Source organism: Octopus bimaculoides, chromosome 9 (genome assembly GCF_001194135.2).
Source record: "Octopus bimaculoides isolate UCB-OBI-ISO-001 chromosome 9, ASM119413v2, whole genome shotgun sequence".
Taxonomy (NCBI): domain Eukaryota; kingdom Metazoa; phylum Mollusca; class Cephalopoda; order Octopoda; family Octopodidae; genus Octopus; species Octopus bimaculoides.
The window spans coordinates 82,065,684-82,080,705 of NC_068989.1; the positions used below are offsets into that span (position 1 = coordinate 82,065,684).

General features: G+C 40.7%; 1 protein-coding gene across 8 annotated transcripts in view; it reads right to left on the reverse strand.

Moving 5' to 3' along the window:
- Nucleotides 1-15,022, reverse strand: part of LOC106877701 (rho GTPase-activating protein 21) — a 373,680-nt gene that overhangs the window by 146,689 nt on the left and 211,969 nt on the right. For 6 of the 8 annotated variants that reach the window (XM_052970828.1, XM_052970827.1, XM_014926655.2 and 3 more), the window contains one exon: nt 12,645-12,821. In XM_052970828.1, coding sequence (XP_052826788.1) covers nt 12,645-12,821 — 177 coding nt within the window. Of the gene's footprint in view, nt 1-157; nt 586-11,186; nt 11,364-12,644; nt 12,822-15,022 lie in introns of those variants that run through there. The other 2 variants (XM_014926658.2, XM_014926657.2) reach the window with 2 other exon arrangements.

Genomic DNA, 15,022 nt, shown 5'->3' on the forward strand with positions numbered 1-15,022 from the left:
TATATATATATATATATATATATATATATATATATGTAGCCACTACATTCCAACACAGACAGAAAGAGGCGATATCAGAAATGTTGTCGTCTGGATAGAAATGACGTGAAGAAACGGTTGTCAAATTTAGGGTGAGAGAAGTAAAAGACAAACCTACCTTTTAAACAATACCCACCCGTTAGGGTGGCGCCACACTGGATACCCTTCCCCAGGTAAATATCACGCGGGAATTATGTAACCACTGAAATCTTAATAATTCCAAAGGCATTGCATTAGATACGCGAGTTCAATATCCAGTTGTTGTACACTCGTCCGGACAGTTAATCCTCGTCCTATGTGCGTGTATGCGTGTGTGTATATATATATATCTATATATATGTGTGTGTGTATGTATATAAATATGTGTGTGTATGTGTAGTCTGTAGTACACGTGTGTCTGCTGGTTACCCTACAGCACCAGGTACTTGCTGTACAGCTAACCTAGCCAGCAGTCAAACGTGCTATAAAGTATTATAATACTTAATAATAAACTGAGAGAGGGAAGGAGTTGTGTCTTTGATTTTCGTACAACCCTTCTTTCTCTCTCCCTCTTCTTTCATTAGTTTCTATATGTCTCTGTCTCCTTATTTACATGTTTACTCTTCTCTCACTCCACACCACCCTCTCCTCGTGTATCCTGTTGCTCTCTTTCTCTCTCACTACTTCTTTATATGTCCCTGCCGACAATACCTACCACTACTCCTCCGTCACATATCTCAACATTTCCTCCTCAGTTCACACGGTCGTCACAGACACCACCACCTCCTCCTCCTCCCCATCTTTCATACACCACTCACTCCGGCAGCTAAGAATGTTTTACTCAATGTGTGTGTGTGTGTGTGTGTGTGTGTGTATATGTATACACACAGGCATATATATATATGCAACTGTGAACAGGAATTTGAGTGCGTGTTGTGACTATACAGTGGAAATGTGTGACAGTATTTCAACACATACACACATACTGTTGTTACGCCTCACAGCCCTACCTGATTGTAGTATATTATACAATATGTATGTGTATGTCTATTTTAGTGTGTGCGTGCGTGCGTATGTGTCTGTTTGTTTGTGTAGGAATGTTTGTAATGGTGATGTACGTAATAATCCATCTACTTGTATAATTATATACGTACATGACTATATGTGTGTGCCTGCCTTGATCCTGCCTATGATCAAAGGCGGCCCAATTATGACCACCCTATCTTTTATTCAGAACATGTATTGAAAACTTGATCATATGTGCCCTCTCTTTAAAAAGAGATTTGGCTGCTATTTCTAGCACATTGAGCTAATTTGTAGAAGAACTCTCTCTCTAGAGCTATGGAGTTGGGTGTGGTATATTTTTAACTGAGTGACCCCCTTAGTAATCACGGGAGTCAAAGATCAGGTACCTATCGCTTACTTGACTAGTTCTTAATACAAATTGATTTGCTCTGATAATTTCTGCTAATGGGGAAATTTATAAGAATCAATCATGAATAAGAATTAGTGACGGTACCTTGATACAATAATTGGTTACATTCTTTTATTTGTTCCAGTCATTTGACTGCGACCATGCTGGAGCACCGCCTTTAGTCAAACAAATCAACCCCCAGGACTTATTCTTTGTAAGCCTAGTACTTATTCCATCGATCTCTTTTGCCGAACCACTACGTTACGGGGACGTAAACACATAGACATTGGTTGTCAAGCGATGGTGGGGGTACAAACAGAAACACACACACACACATATATATGACGGGCTTCTTTCAGTTTCCATCTACCAAATCCACTTATAAGGCTCTGGTCAGCCCGAGACTATAGTAGATGACACTTGTCCAAGGTGTCACACAGTGGGACTGAACCTGTAACTATGTGGTTGGTAAGCAAGCCACTTACCACATAGATTATACAATCATAGCTAATCATCAATCTGTCTATCTATCCATCCAACCACACTCAAAGAATACTCAATACTGGATCTTTTATCTTTTACTCGTTTCAGTCATTAGACTGCGGCCATGCTGGGGCACCACCTTGAAAGTCCTAATACTTATTTTATTTCTTTTAAAGCCTAATACTAATTCTACTGGTCTCTTTAGCAGAACCGTTAAGGTAGGGAGACATACACATACCAGCACTGGTGGTCAATTGATAGTGAGGGACAAACACAAAGACACACACACACACCCACATATATATATGATGGGCTTCTTTCAATTTCCATCTACCAAATTCACTCACAAGGCTTTGGTCGGCATGAGGCTATCGTAGAAGACACTCGCTCAAGGAGCCATATAGTGAGACTGAACCCAGAACCATGTGGCTGGGAAGCAAGCTTCTTATTTCTTTATTGCCCACAAGGGGCTAAACATAGAGGGGGCAAACAAGGACAGACAAAGGGATTAAGTCAATTACATTGACCCCAGTGCGTAACTGGTACTTATTTCATCGACCCTGAAAGGATAAAAGGCACAGTCAACCTCGGTAGAATTTGAACTCAGAACGTTGAGGGCAGACGAAATACTGCTAAGCATTTCGCCTGGCGTGCTAACGTTTCTGCCAGCTCTCTGTCTTCTGACCACGCAGCCACGCCTGTGTCTATAGTGAAGATTAGTAATATCCTTATTTTGTTTGAGTCAGTTTCTAGCTACTCTGGAGTTTTATCTGTGTTCATTAGGTCATAAAGCAAGCTATGACAGTCACGAGCATTCTGCAACTTGCTACTGAACAACTTGCTGCACAGACGATTTGAAATAGTGATCAAATATCTGTGCTGTACAATTAGCCTGCTCTCTCTAGCAAATTAACAGTACCTATACAGGTGCATGGTGTGCAACATGACAGGTGTCAAAGTGTTCACAGAGCAATGATCTTGCAATTTTGAGTGTAACACCCTAACTACTAGGTCATGTGCTGTCACAATGCATGTATACATACATATATTGGCCTTGAGGAAGAGGTCAGTGGCCAGAGATTTTGCAGTTTCTTTCCCACTGATCAGGTCAAGGGAGTGAGTAGATGTTCAAGTTAAGTATTTTTGTACGTGTGAAGGCTTGTTGAAACAAACAAGACTCAGTATATAAAAATTGTACATATTTTATTCAGATGTAATGGTTAAGAGTGTTGTGCACTGCTATTATCAAATTTCAATACACAAAACTCTCAACGCCTTGAGTCACTGAATACACACACACATGTATGTGTGTTTATACATATATATATGTGTGTGTGTGTGTGTGTGTGTGCTTCTATTGCCCATTCTTTTACTTGTTTCAGCCATTGAACTGCAGCTATACTGGGGCACTGTCCTGGAGGGTTTTGTTGAACAAATCACCCCTGGTCTGGTTTTTACTCTATTGATCACTTTTGTCAAATGGCAAAGTCACAGGAATAGGAACACAGTCGGGCAACACACACACATACATATAAGACATGCTTCCATGCAGTTTCCATCAATCAAATCCACTCGCAAGGCATTGGTTGACCTGGGACTATAGTAGAAAACACTTGCCCAAGGTGCTGCATAGTGAAACTGAACTTGAAACTACATAGTTGAGAGGAGAAGTTCTTAACTACAAAGTCATACCTACACACACACACACACACACACACACACACACACACACACACACACACACACACACACACACACACACATGATCATTTCAGTAGACAGCTATGCAGAAAGAAGCCCTCATGCTCCCTCAACTTTCTTTTGGAATTGGAGGAGCCTCTATTCAGTGGTTTAACCTGTTAGAAATAACAATCAAATTCCCTTGAAGGTCCTATTGGACAAAGTAATCCAAGATATACAAAATCAGTATGGATATTACTGGAATAGTTTCCATTATTATAAATCCGCTGGCTCAGGACTGACCTGCGGTTAAATAACTTGTCTTAAATTTTCTCTCCTACCCCAAAAATTGCATTAAGTTCCCCTCTCCTTTATTTCCACACCCACAATATTTCATCCTTCACAAGTTGGTTGACCTACAATCAGTGACCTTTCACAAAACTGTCTATAATTACTTCCCTTGATACATCGGCTTGCTGCCTGACTTCATCCTCAAAGCAGACCCCTGCTACTAAACTATTTACTTCACTGTTGTCTTGTGAATTGTATGTGCCATGATATGATCTTTGGTGATTTCAGCTCATCTGGAAACAAAACACTACCACAACAATAACAACAAAAGCAACAACTGTTAAACCTAATTATCTTGCTTCCTTTCCTCAACATGGGGCCCTTAATCAATTCTTGTGATTGGGACCTTAATCAATTCTTGTGCCATCATATCTTGACTGGTCCTTAACCCTTTGAGCCCTGACCTTCTGAACCTTACTTTACCATATACCTGGCAGTCAACTGGTGCTACAGCATAGAGAAAAATAAGCCATCCACTGGTAAACCGGTGTTACAGACTCAAAGGGTTAACCATTTCTTGATCCATCACAACAAATCTATATCATACTCAAATACTGTGTGTCTCGACCCCAATCCATACTACAAACTAACAACAACATCCAAACATACCTGCCTAGTCTCTAAATCCTCCCAATAAATCAGTAACCATCAAATATCCCTTCTCTGGCCACTAACCTTTATTGCAAATCTCAACAACACTCAACCATCACCTGTCTGCTCCCTAGCATATCTACTCCAACACTCAAATGTCATATTGGCCCCTAATCCTTACTATAAACCCACAAAATCATCCAATCATCACCTCTCTGGTCCCTAATAAATGGTAAACTTCATTCATAAGTTGAAATATTGAAAGAACTCATAAGTGCCATTTGGTATTAGGAGTGTAAACAAACCCTGAAAATTGGCATTAAGGTCTTATGAGCCCTACAAACTTCTTCAGATTTTATTATCGGTGTTACTGACACAGACTTTTATCAGCTTCCTTGTATTTCAGATATTATTAGCTAAAATTCGACTGATCCCTAGTCCTCTAGTGAGTCACTTCCACTAATCCATGAAGATAATATGGAGGTGTAATACCACAACCCACGTGCTATTGTAAAAACAACTTTAAGATTTTTAATTGCTGTTGAGCAGACCTCCGGTGCATTGGTAGATAGGCAGTCCAGAACAACTTAGGTCAGAGCAAGAACCTGACTGAACATACTGACATGTAGAGATCTAAGTAAGGGTGGTTGTGTGGTAGACTGGACACGTTACTTTTTTTTTTCTACTGTCATTTAAAAGTAGCTTCAATGGGATTGTCTCCACTTGCTAGAAATAGTAACCAAATTTCCCTCACATCACAACTTTCCACCTTAAAAAAGAAAGGACATATTGAGTACTTAGTACTGTATAAATTATGCCAGAAAAAAATGGCCACAGCTTTGACATTCATGTAAACAGGACAAATATAAAATGCTCAAATACGCCATTCCACCACATCTACATGTGGAGTGAACCTTATAAAACATGAGTTATACATTTTTACACACATGTGGTGTAAGCTTTATGTAGCATGCTCTATATCTACATCATCCAATATTGCCTACCTGTTGTGTTATTTGATGATTAGGTGTGATTTGAGGAAGATTTGGCTGCTATTTCAACAGACTGAGCAATCACATAAAAAGCATATGGTGTGTGTTAGGGTGCACAAATTTGTAGATCTTTTTTTGAACCTCTTAACTTAGACAGTAGGGGACAGAGAGTTAAATAGTATGGTATGATCGTAATGGTCCCATAATACCCATAATTAACCCACCCACCCATCAACCAACAAACCAGTGGTTATAGTAAGAGAGTTAGGTAGTGTTGTGGTGCTCCTATAGTACCCATTGTTAAACCAACCTACATACCCATGTCAACCAACAAATTGTATAGTAAGGGAGTTAGGTAGTGTGGATGTGGTGGTCCTATGTTACTCATAGTTAACCCATACGCATCAACGAATCAACAAGAGGTATAGTAAGAGGGTTAAGTGAGTGTAGTGGTGTGGTGGTAGTTCCATGTTACCCATGCTTTAACCTACCAACAATGTAGAAATGTTGAAGTCATTTAGATAATTATCCGCTCTATTAGACAATAATTACATTTGATGATGGAATAATCACATCAACAACACCATAACCACCACCAACACCACCACCACCACCACTACTACCACCACCAACAACAAAAACAACAACAACAACAACAAGTTATATGAAAGATTAAAGAACATTAGAGCAGACAGGAAGTAAGACATAGTTCTGTTTTACTCTGCATTTGATTCACCAAACACCACCACCACCACCGCAATAATGGCACAGGCATGACTGTGCGGTAAGAATTTGTTTTCCAACGACATGGTTCTGAGTTCAGTTCCACTCTGTGGAACCTTGGGTAAGTGTCTTCTACCATAGCCTTAGGCCAACCAAAGCCTTGTAAGTGGATGGAAACTGATAGAAGCCTGTCTCACACACACACACCATCATCATCATCGTTTAACGTCCACTTTCCATGCTAGCATGGGTTGGACAATTTGACTGAGGACTGTTGAACTGGATGGCTGCACCAGGCTCCAATCTGATCTGGCAGAGTTTCTACAGCTGGATGCCCTTCCTAAATGCTCTGGTGCTGCCATTGATAACAGTGGTCTTAGCTTTAAATAGTGTGAAAGCACTAAGAGATTTTGGAAACCAACTGATGAGAAAATCAGCTGCGAATGTTCCTTGTGTTGTGTTTTACTCTCCTTTTTCTGTCCGTTCTGTTTTCATCTATTTTTCCTCTCTCTACCTAACCTTTGAGATGTGTGTGTGTCCGTCCCCTTATGACTGTCTTCCACCACCACTTGACAACTGGTGTTGGTATGTTTATATCCCCATCACTTAGCAGTTCAACATAAGCGAGTGACAGAATATACTCCAGGTGCTACAACATAATAATAATAATAATAATAATAATAATAATAATAAATTCTGGGGTTGAATCGGCTGACTAAAATTCTTCAAGGTGGTGCCCCAGCATGGCTGCAGTTTAATGACTGAAACAAGTAAAAGATAAACAATGGTTTTATCAGCAACACCAATGCCCCCCCCCCCCACTATGTCAATCACCAACAGCACTATACTGATCCCACCCTTGTACTACTAACAGCCAAGACCATTAATAATGTCTCTACTAATACCACTGTCAACTCTGCCACTAATAGCAGCAACAACATCAAAATAGTAATTCAAATTAGGTTTTATCTCTTTAATAGAGTGCCTGTATTTTCTCCTTGCCTTCCAGAGTCCATGATTTACACCTACACACATATCTATTATAAAAACACATACATGTCTATTATAAGCACACACACACACACACACACACGTCTATTACAAGCACATGCACCCATTATAAACACACACACATACAAGTGTATCTATTACAAACACACACACACACATATCTGTTACAAACACACATATCTATTATAAACACATGCACATATCGGTTACACACGCATATAGAGCTCTATTACAAACACATCTACACATACATATACAACTACAATTACAGACATACACACACATACAACACTATCACATCTACACATATTCAAGTCCACAGACACCACACACACACACACACACACACACGTACACTGCATTGATCGAGTGAAACCTGATATTAAAACAATATATTTTGTCAATATTAGTTTGCTCCTCTCTGACCCTTAGTGTATCTCAGAGATCAACACCTTCACTCAACCACACCTCCACTCAACCACACCTCCACTTCCCTCACCCACAGCCCATTCCACACACTTCCCAAGGCTACTAAGGAGCTGGGTGCAGTACAGGGCTATTTTGAAATCAAACGAACCCTCCCAATTAATTTTGATCTCATTAAAGACACTGTTTAATTCTGTCAGTCATTTGTGGCCGAAGACAGTTAATTAGGATCTGTGTTGGATTTACTTGAGTTAAAGGTGGCCCATAGAAAAAAGTTAGTGGGAGGGATCTCCTGAAGAGAAGGATTGGTAAGACATCATAATTATCATTGAAATATGTGTTTAGAAGAGATATGGACCCAACCGGATGTATTAAGTATAAGGTAAACAAGAATGTTTAAACATTACGTATATAAAGAGTAGAACTACTATATCATGTTCATCAATACAAAACCCCAAATATCCAACCTCGTAATCAAGGCCAAGATTGAACACAGGGTATTCTACAACAAAGTACAGGGAGTATTAACTCTATCAAGGTTAGTGTTTTTTTCAATTTACAGTATCACACTAACACATGCACTCACATTTACACACACACAAGCTGATACCAACCCTGCTTTGTCCAGTGTCACCCCTCATTAAACTAAACTAAGTTCACTTATTTTTCTCCACCAAATAGTCCACTACAAATGTCATTGTGGTATTATATGGTTGACCACTGTCCATTAAAACTGTCATTAAGGTATTACCTAGTTGGTTACTCACCTTATGCCAGTTTCTTACCATCTTAGCAACCTGTCCCTCTCTTCTAAGGAAAGATTGTCTTTGTCAGCCAGGATGTCTCTAAACTGGGCAATGGGTTATGTCTAACCCACAAGTTGAGGTGGATAGCTTAGTGGTTAGGGTGTGGGACTCGATCGCAAAATTGTGGTTTTGATTCCTGGATTGGCTGATGCAGTGAGTTCTTGAGCAAGACACTTCATTTCACGTTGCTCCAGTTCACTCAGCTGAGTAATACTGCGATGGTCAGGCATTCCGTCCAAGGATGAGGGGGGTGGTAAGGATATAAGCACCATGAAAACTGGGAGACTGGCCCTACGAGCACTAACATAGAGTGTGTGCCACCTGGGGGCAGCCCTTTAGTTTGCTGCCTCCGGACCCCTACAAAAAATACATATTGCCTACAGCAGACAGAAAAGTGATGTGGCCCCCCCCCACCATAAAAGTGCTGCCTGGGGTGAACTGCCCCCTCTAGCTACGCTAGTGACAGTGAGTCTCTATGACTTAGGAAGGATGTTTATCGTATTTTATCTCTCCTATCTACCACCCAGGAACTCAGACAGCAAAGGGTGAGAACAAATACCACAAAACATCTTATCTGACATGCAAACGGTTATACCAATTTAGGCTTGCACTTTTACAAATGGTGAACAGTGAAGTTGACCTCAACAGGATCTGAACTCAGAGAAGAGAGGTCTGAAATAAAATAGCTCAATGCATTTTGTCTGATACACTAAAGACTGCCAGGCCATGCCTGATGTTGTTGTTTAACTCCATCCCTGAACTAGCAGATTGAAGATCAAAGTTATTTTAGCTGTGACCGTCTCATCTGATATAAGAGTAGGTATAGCTATGTATGTGTTCTTTCCTTATTTAAGGCAGAAATATGAAATGATTTGACTGTGGTTGGTCTGAAGTGGGTTGTCGATGTCTGATAAAATATTGGACTAATTTATGAAGTGTATAGAAATACCAGTGGGTTTACCCTCAGATGGGTAATACATATACACTCACCCAAGCACATATACACAAACAAACACACACACGCGCCTACACACATATAATATAATGAATGAAGAAATAGGATATTAGTCAATATTCACAAGGCTTTTTATAGTTTGTGTGAATGCTTATGAGTATTTCTTTGCTTGTGTGTGTATGTGTGTGTGAGGAGAGAGAATATGTAAACTAATCAGAGATAGAGAGAGAAAGTAAGAGATAAACAGAGTGTGGGAGACTGTCTTCTGATAGTCCACAGCTAAAAATCACAATAACAAAAGGGTATGATAATTATCGTTCAGATGAGGGACTGAACGTGGCTTTATTCAATCTAAAGTCTGAAGGTGAAGCTGATATCCTTCAAGTAATAAGTTCAATTTAAGGAAATCCGGGGTGAGGCCATCAGAATTATGGAAATGGTGTTGAGTGGAGCGGCCGAGCAATTTAGTGACATGTTAGATAGGGGAAAGGTCAAATTATCATACAGAAACTACTCCAATTAGTATTACGGCTGTTATCTAACAGTTCAACATGTAACAGTAATGTTAGGGGGAGGGGTTACAGTTGTAGCAGTCTGATGGCAAGAGAGGTCATATAGCTGATGTAGAGCTGTAATAAGGTTGCTGATAGGGTTTCAATTCCCAGCTGAGGGTATTTCACTGATAACAAATAAAATATGGAATATGGCAACTAAAATATCATGTTTATGCTGTAGGGAAGTGGTTATACACCATTAGGTGTACACCGCTTCCGTACATTAAATTTCTAGAAGAAACAACGGAACGCAGATTCTGAACAACATAACAATATTTATTTACAGTGGAATTCAGTCCACGCTTGGAGGGAATTCGGTAGCTCGTCGCCCTCGGTTACTGAGACGCCTCCTGAATGATTTCCGTGGTTATTTGTGAAGCTCTGGTGCTGACATGTGAGAGAGCTCTGTTGGACGTCTTGGCTCGACGGAGATCAGTCAACGAAGAGACTGAGAAAAGGCGCCAAAGCTGGGTGTCGAACTCTACGCATGCGCATGAGACTCTTCCTGTATTCCTTCCGGACTTAGTCCCTGCGCATGCGTGGATAAAACTCCGGACATTGAACATATAACAGTCGTCTGCTATAAGATGTCACTACAATGCAATGAATGCTACTGGGGAACAACTATGTCATTCATTCCTCAAGAGTTGATAAAGTAAAGTACCAGTCATATACTGGAGTTGATTAAATCCAGCACACTCTTTCTCCAGATTTGTGACCTTTTGCCAATGTTAGAACCATTAGTGATTTTCAACATAGCAACAAGGACACAAGTTTTGTGAGAAAGGGTTAGTGGATTACATCACCCTTCGTACATGACTGGTACTTATGTATGTACATACAGACACACACATACATATACATACACATGTACATATATATTTGGCTTGAACAGATGAGAGGCTCATAAGTGGAACACCATTGCTCATAGGTACGCTGGCTCAGAACTGACCAAGAGACAAACAATGACACAGCGTAACTCATAATCATCGTCATCATTTTTACATTTGCTTTCCATGATGGCATGGTTTAGGCAGTTAGACAAGGTCCCTAAAGATTGCAGGAACCACATCTTACTCCAGTGTCACAGATTTCGTATGGTTTCTATGGCTGGATGTCATTCCTAATGTCAACCACTTAACAGAATATGCTGGGTACTCAAACTCAGGTGAGTGAACTCACCTGAGTTTGAGAAATGGTGGAAGACTCTGGAGGGTAGACTATGAAGTGACGTAATGTAAATCCAAAACCAGCCTCTGTGCGGGGCACTATCTCTGTAAGGGGGGGCCCTGACCATGATCTAAGTACTGATTGGGTTGACCCCGTCAACCTGTAATGAAACATGCAATTTCTCAGTAAAAGATAACAAACACGGATTTAGGCAACAAGATGGCAGAAGCGTTAGCACGCCGGGTGAAATGCTTAGCGGCATTTCGTCTGCCCTTACGTTCTGAGTTCAAATTCTGCAGAGGTCGACTTTGCCTTTCATCCTTTCGGGGTCGATAAATTAAGTACCAGTTACGCACTGGGGTCAATGTAATCGACTTAATTCCTTTGTCTGTCCTTGTTTGTCCTCTCTATGTTTAGCCCCTTGAGGGCAATAAAGAAATAAGAATATGTTGGGTACTTTCTCATGCTTCTTTCTTTGCAGCAACACCAAGTGCAAATACACCATTATCCAGTCATACATACTTCTCACCCACAATGTCTTGTATCAATGTTCTATGATATATTCTATCCTCATATCATAGAACATTGGTAAATCTCTCATATTCTGTTGCAACCTTTGTTGAGTAAACCTGTCACCTAAATTCCCTTCTAGCTGCCCAGTACAATTCACTGCACCCCTATTTTTCAAGTTTTTCCAAGCCTGTGTCTCTGTTGCTAAATATCTGTCCATTTTACTGTTGCATACCCACACCACCTTTGATCTGGATGGAAACCTTGCACCAGCCATAGACTTGAAGTCTTATCTGGCCTGTTTGGCCACCAGATCAATAGGGGATCAGATGGTTTTCTCAGGCTAATGTTGCATATAACTAAGTCATTAGCATCAGAGACCTCCAGCAGCTTTGTTCCCTCCTCATTCCTAGAGCCAAAGTCTTTATACACACCATGAAATCCATCAAAGTGCTGCCCAGCTTGTCAGTCGAAATAACCAGCCATGGTGATAAAGTTATCATCATTCATTATCAAGGTAAGAGGGCCACATAGAATTGGGCTTTCTCTTCATCTGCCAGTTCTAATTGTGAAATATAGGCAGAGGTAAATGTTGTAGTCACATTAACCAAGACTAGTTTAAGCTTCGTTATCCTATCACAATCTCTGACTACCTCAATCATTTTATCTACCTGTTTCTCAACTAATAGTATGCTTACTACACCCACACTATCACTACTGCTTAAACAAAAAATTTATATCTTTTGTTCCTGGTCCATGAGGAATCTGGTAGAGGCTCCCCTCCATCTTCCCTCTTGCACACAGTACACATCCACATGTAGCTATTCTAGCATTTCAACAATTTCTCCAAGCCTGTATATTAACAAAGAAAAACAAAAGACAAACCAAAAAAAAACAAAAAAACATAAAAACAAAAAAAATAATTTGTCATTAATAAAAGTAGAAATTGAGTGAACTCACCTGAGTTTGAGAAATGGTGGAAGATTCTGGAGGGTAGACTATGAAGTGACGTAATGTAAATCCAAAACCAGCCTCTGTGCGGGGCACTATCACTGTATGGGGCCCTGACCATGATGTAAGTACACTGGAGGTAGTAGTAGCACTATTACTACTACTGATTGGGTTGTCCCCATCAACCTGTAATGAAACATACAATTTCTCAGTAAAAGATAACAAACACGGATTAAGTTGAATGTTTTTGTCAGTTAATCCACTTCACATTGCAAAGGGGTGAGGGATAGGTTCCTCACATCTCATAATATCACTGGTGAAGGAGGGTGGTCTAAACATTCTTTGGTGGTGAACGTAATGGTGAGTGATGGTGGTGGTGGTGGTGGTGATGGAGTTGATAGTGGTATTGGTGGTAGTGGTATTGGTGGTAGTGCTAATGATGGGTAGTGGCGACGGTGTTGATAGTGGTAGTGGTGTTGGTGGTAATGCTACTGACGGGTGGTGGTGATGGTGTTGATAGTGGTAGTGGTGTTGGTGGTAGTGCTAATGATGGGCGGTGGTGATGGTAGTATTAATGGGGGGGGGGTTGTGGTTTTGGTGGATGGTGTTGATATTGCTGGTGGTAGTACTGTTTGTGGGTGGTGCTGGATGCAGTGGTTTTGGGTAGTGTTGGTACTGACAGATAATGTTGGCATTGATGCTAGTGGTGCTGAGTGATGGTGGTAGTGTGTTAATGGTGGTGGTGGTGATGTTTGGTGGTTGTGGTAATGGTGGAATTTGTGGTGGTGGGGAGGGTATTAACGATAATGGTGGTGATGAGCTATTTATTGGCAATTGCAGGGGTAGTAGCATAGTGATGTTAATGACAGCGTTGGTGGTGATGGAGTTGGTATTGGTGGGAGAATCCATGCATGATTAGGGGTTAATAGTCAACAAGTAATAGAATATAATGGCTGTCTACCCTCTGCAGTTTGCTCCACTCCCCAATCATATTTCTTCTTTCTCTCATCACCTTCTCACACTCTCAACTGATGCATGACACAATTCACTCTCCACCCTGATCCAATCCTTCTTCCCCCACACCATCCATCCAGCTCTAGCCGGTAGCTGCCCACCCTCACTCCCCAACCTCAGTGTCATCAGTAAAAGTCATGGGCACTGCCCCACCCTCACTCTATGATCTTCAGTAAGAACAAATTTATCAAGAAGGTCGTGAGGGGAAAGGCTATAGTAGATAAGAGTGCCACCACTATGGTTATGATAAGAAATTTGCTTTGTAATCAAGTGGTGCCAGGTACATTCTCACTGCACATTACCTTGGGTAAGCAATTCCGATCATCATCTGACACACATACACATCATCATCATTATTTAACGTCCATGTTTCATGCTGACATGGGTTAGATGATTTGACAGGACCTGATGGGCCCAAGGACACCATTGTGTTCCAGTGTCTGCTTTGGCATGGCCTCTACAGCTGGATGCCATTTCTAACATCAAACACATACACACACACACGCGCAATAGGCTTAGACTCTTGTTTTAGTCCCACATTGTTCTGGTAAGTGTGTGTGTGTGTGTGTGTATATGCATATATATATATATATATATATATATAAAACCCAGCGACGCCTGCTGGGTTCGGCTGCTCTACATTGATAAAAGGCAAACACCCTGAAACTAGTCTGTAGACGCCAGACCAGCAAGGAGAAGCGGCTGACCTTCCCTGTTCGAAGGTTATAATGGACACAGGTTCGTGTGTCACATAGCTAGCTAGTAAGGCAATGGCCTCTTGGAGATAATCAACGGCAGCATTTGTCCTATTTTTTGGTCTGCCATGTTGGCTTGGCGATAACTATTAATATATATATATATATATATAATTATTACAAAATACATGGGAACAGTGAGTTAACAATAGCAACTGTAACAGTTTGTTGAGCTAGTTGTATGACCAAATTAAACTCTACCAATCTGGTATTGAATGCTCTGGTCCCTCATATATGTTACTCTTGCATGCTTTATGATTTTGGCATGTGTTTTGTATGTGTTTTGTATGTATTTTGTATGTGTGTGTGTTATATATCTTTTACAAATGTATGTGTAGTGTACAAAGGTGAAGAATGTAAATGGCAGCATAAAAAAACTGAATATGTAGCATACTTCTTAATAAAGTTCTCTGTAATATTTGTTCTGCAACATATTACAGACACTCCCTTACTACTCTCTCATGAGAAATGCTGTGAACCAGTGACTGACCAATCAGAAACCTGGGGTCAGTGATGGTGGGCTGGAGTCACTGATGGTGGGTTGGAGTCACTGATGGTGGTTTGGAGTCACTGATGGTGGTTTGGAGTCACTGATGGTGGGCTGGAGTCACTGATGGT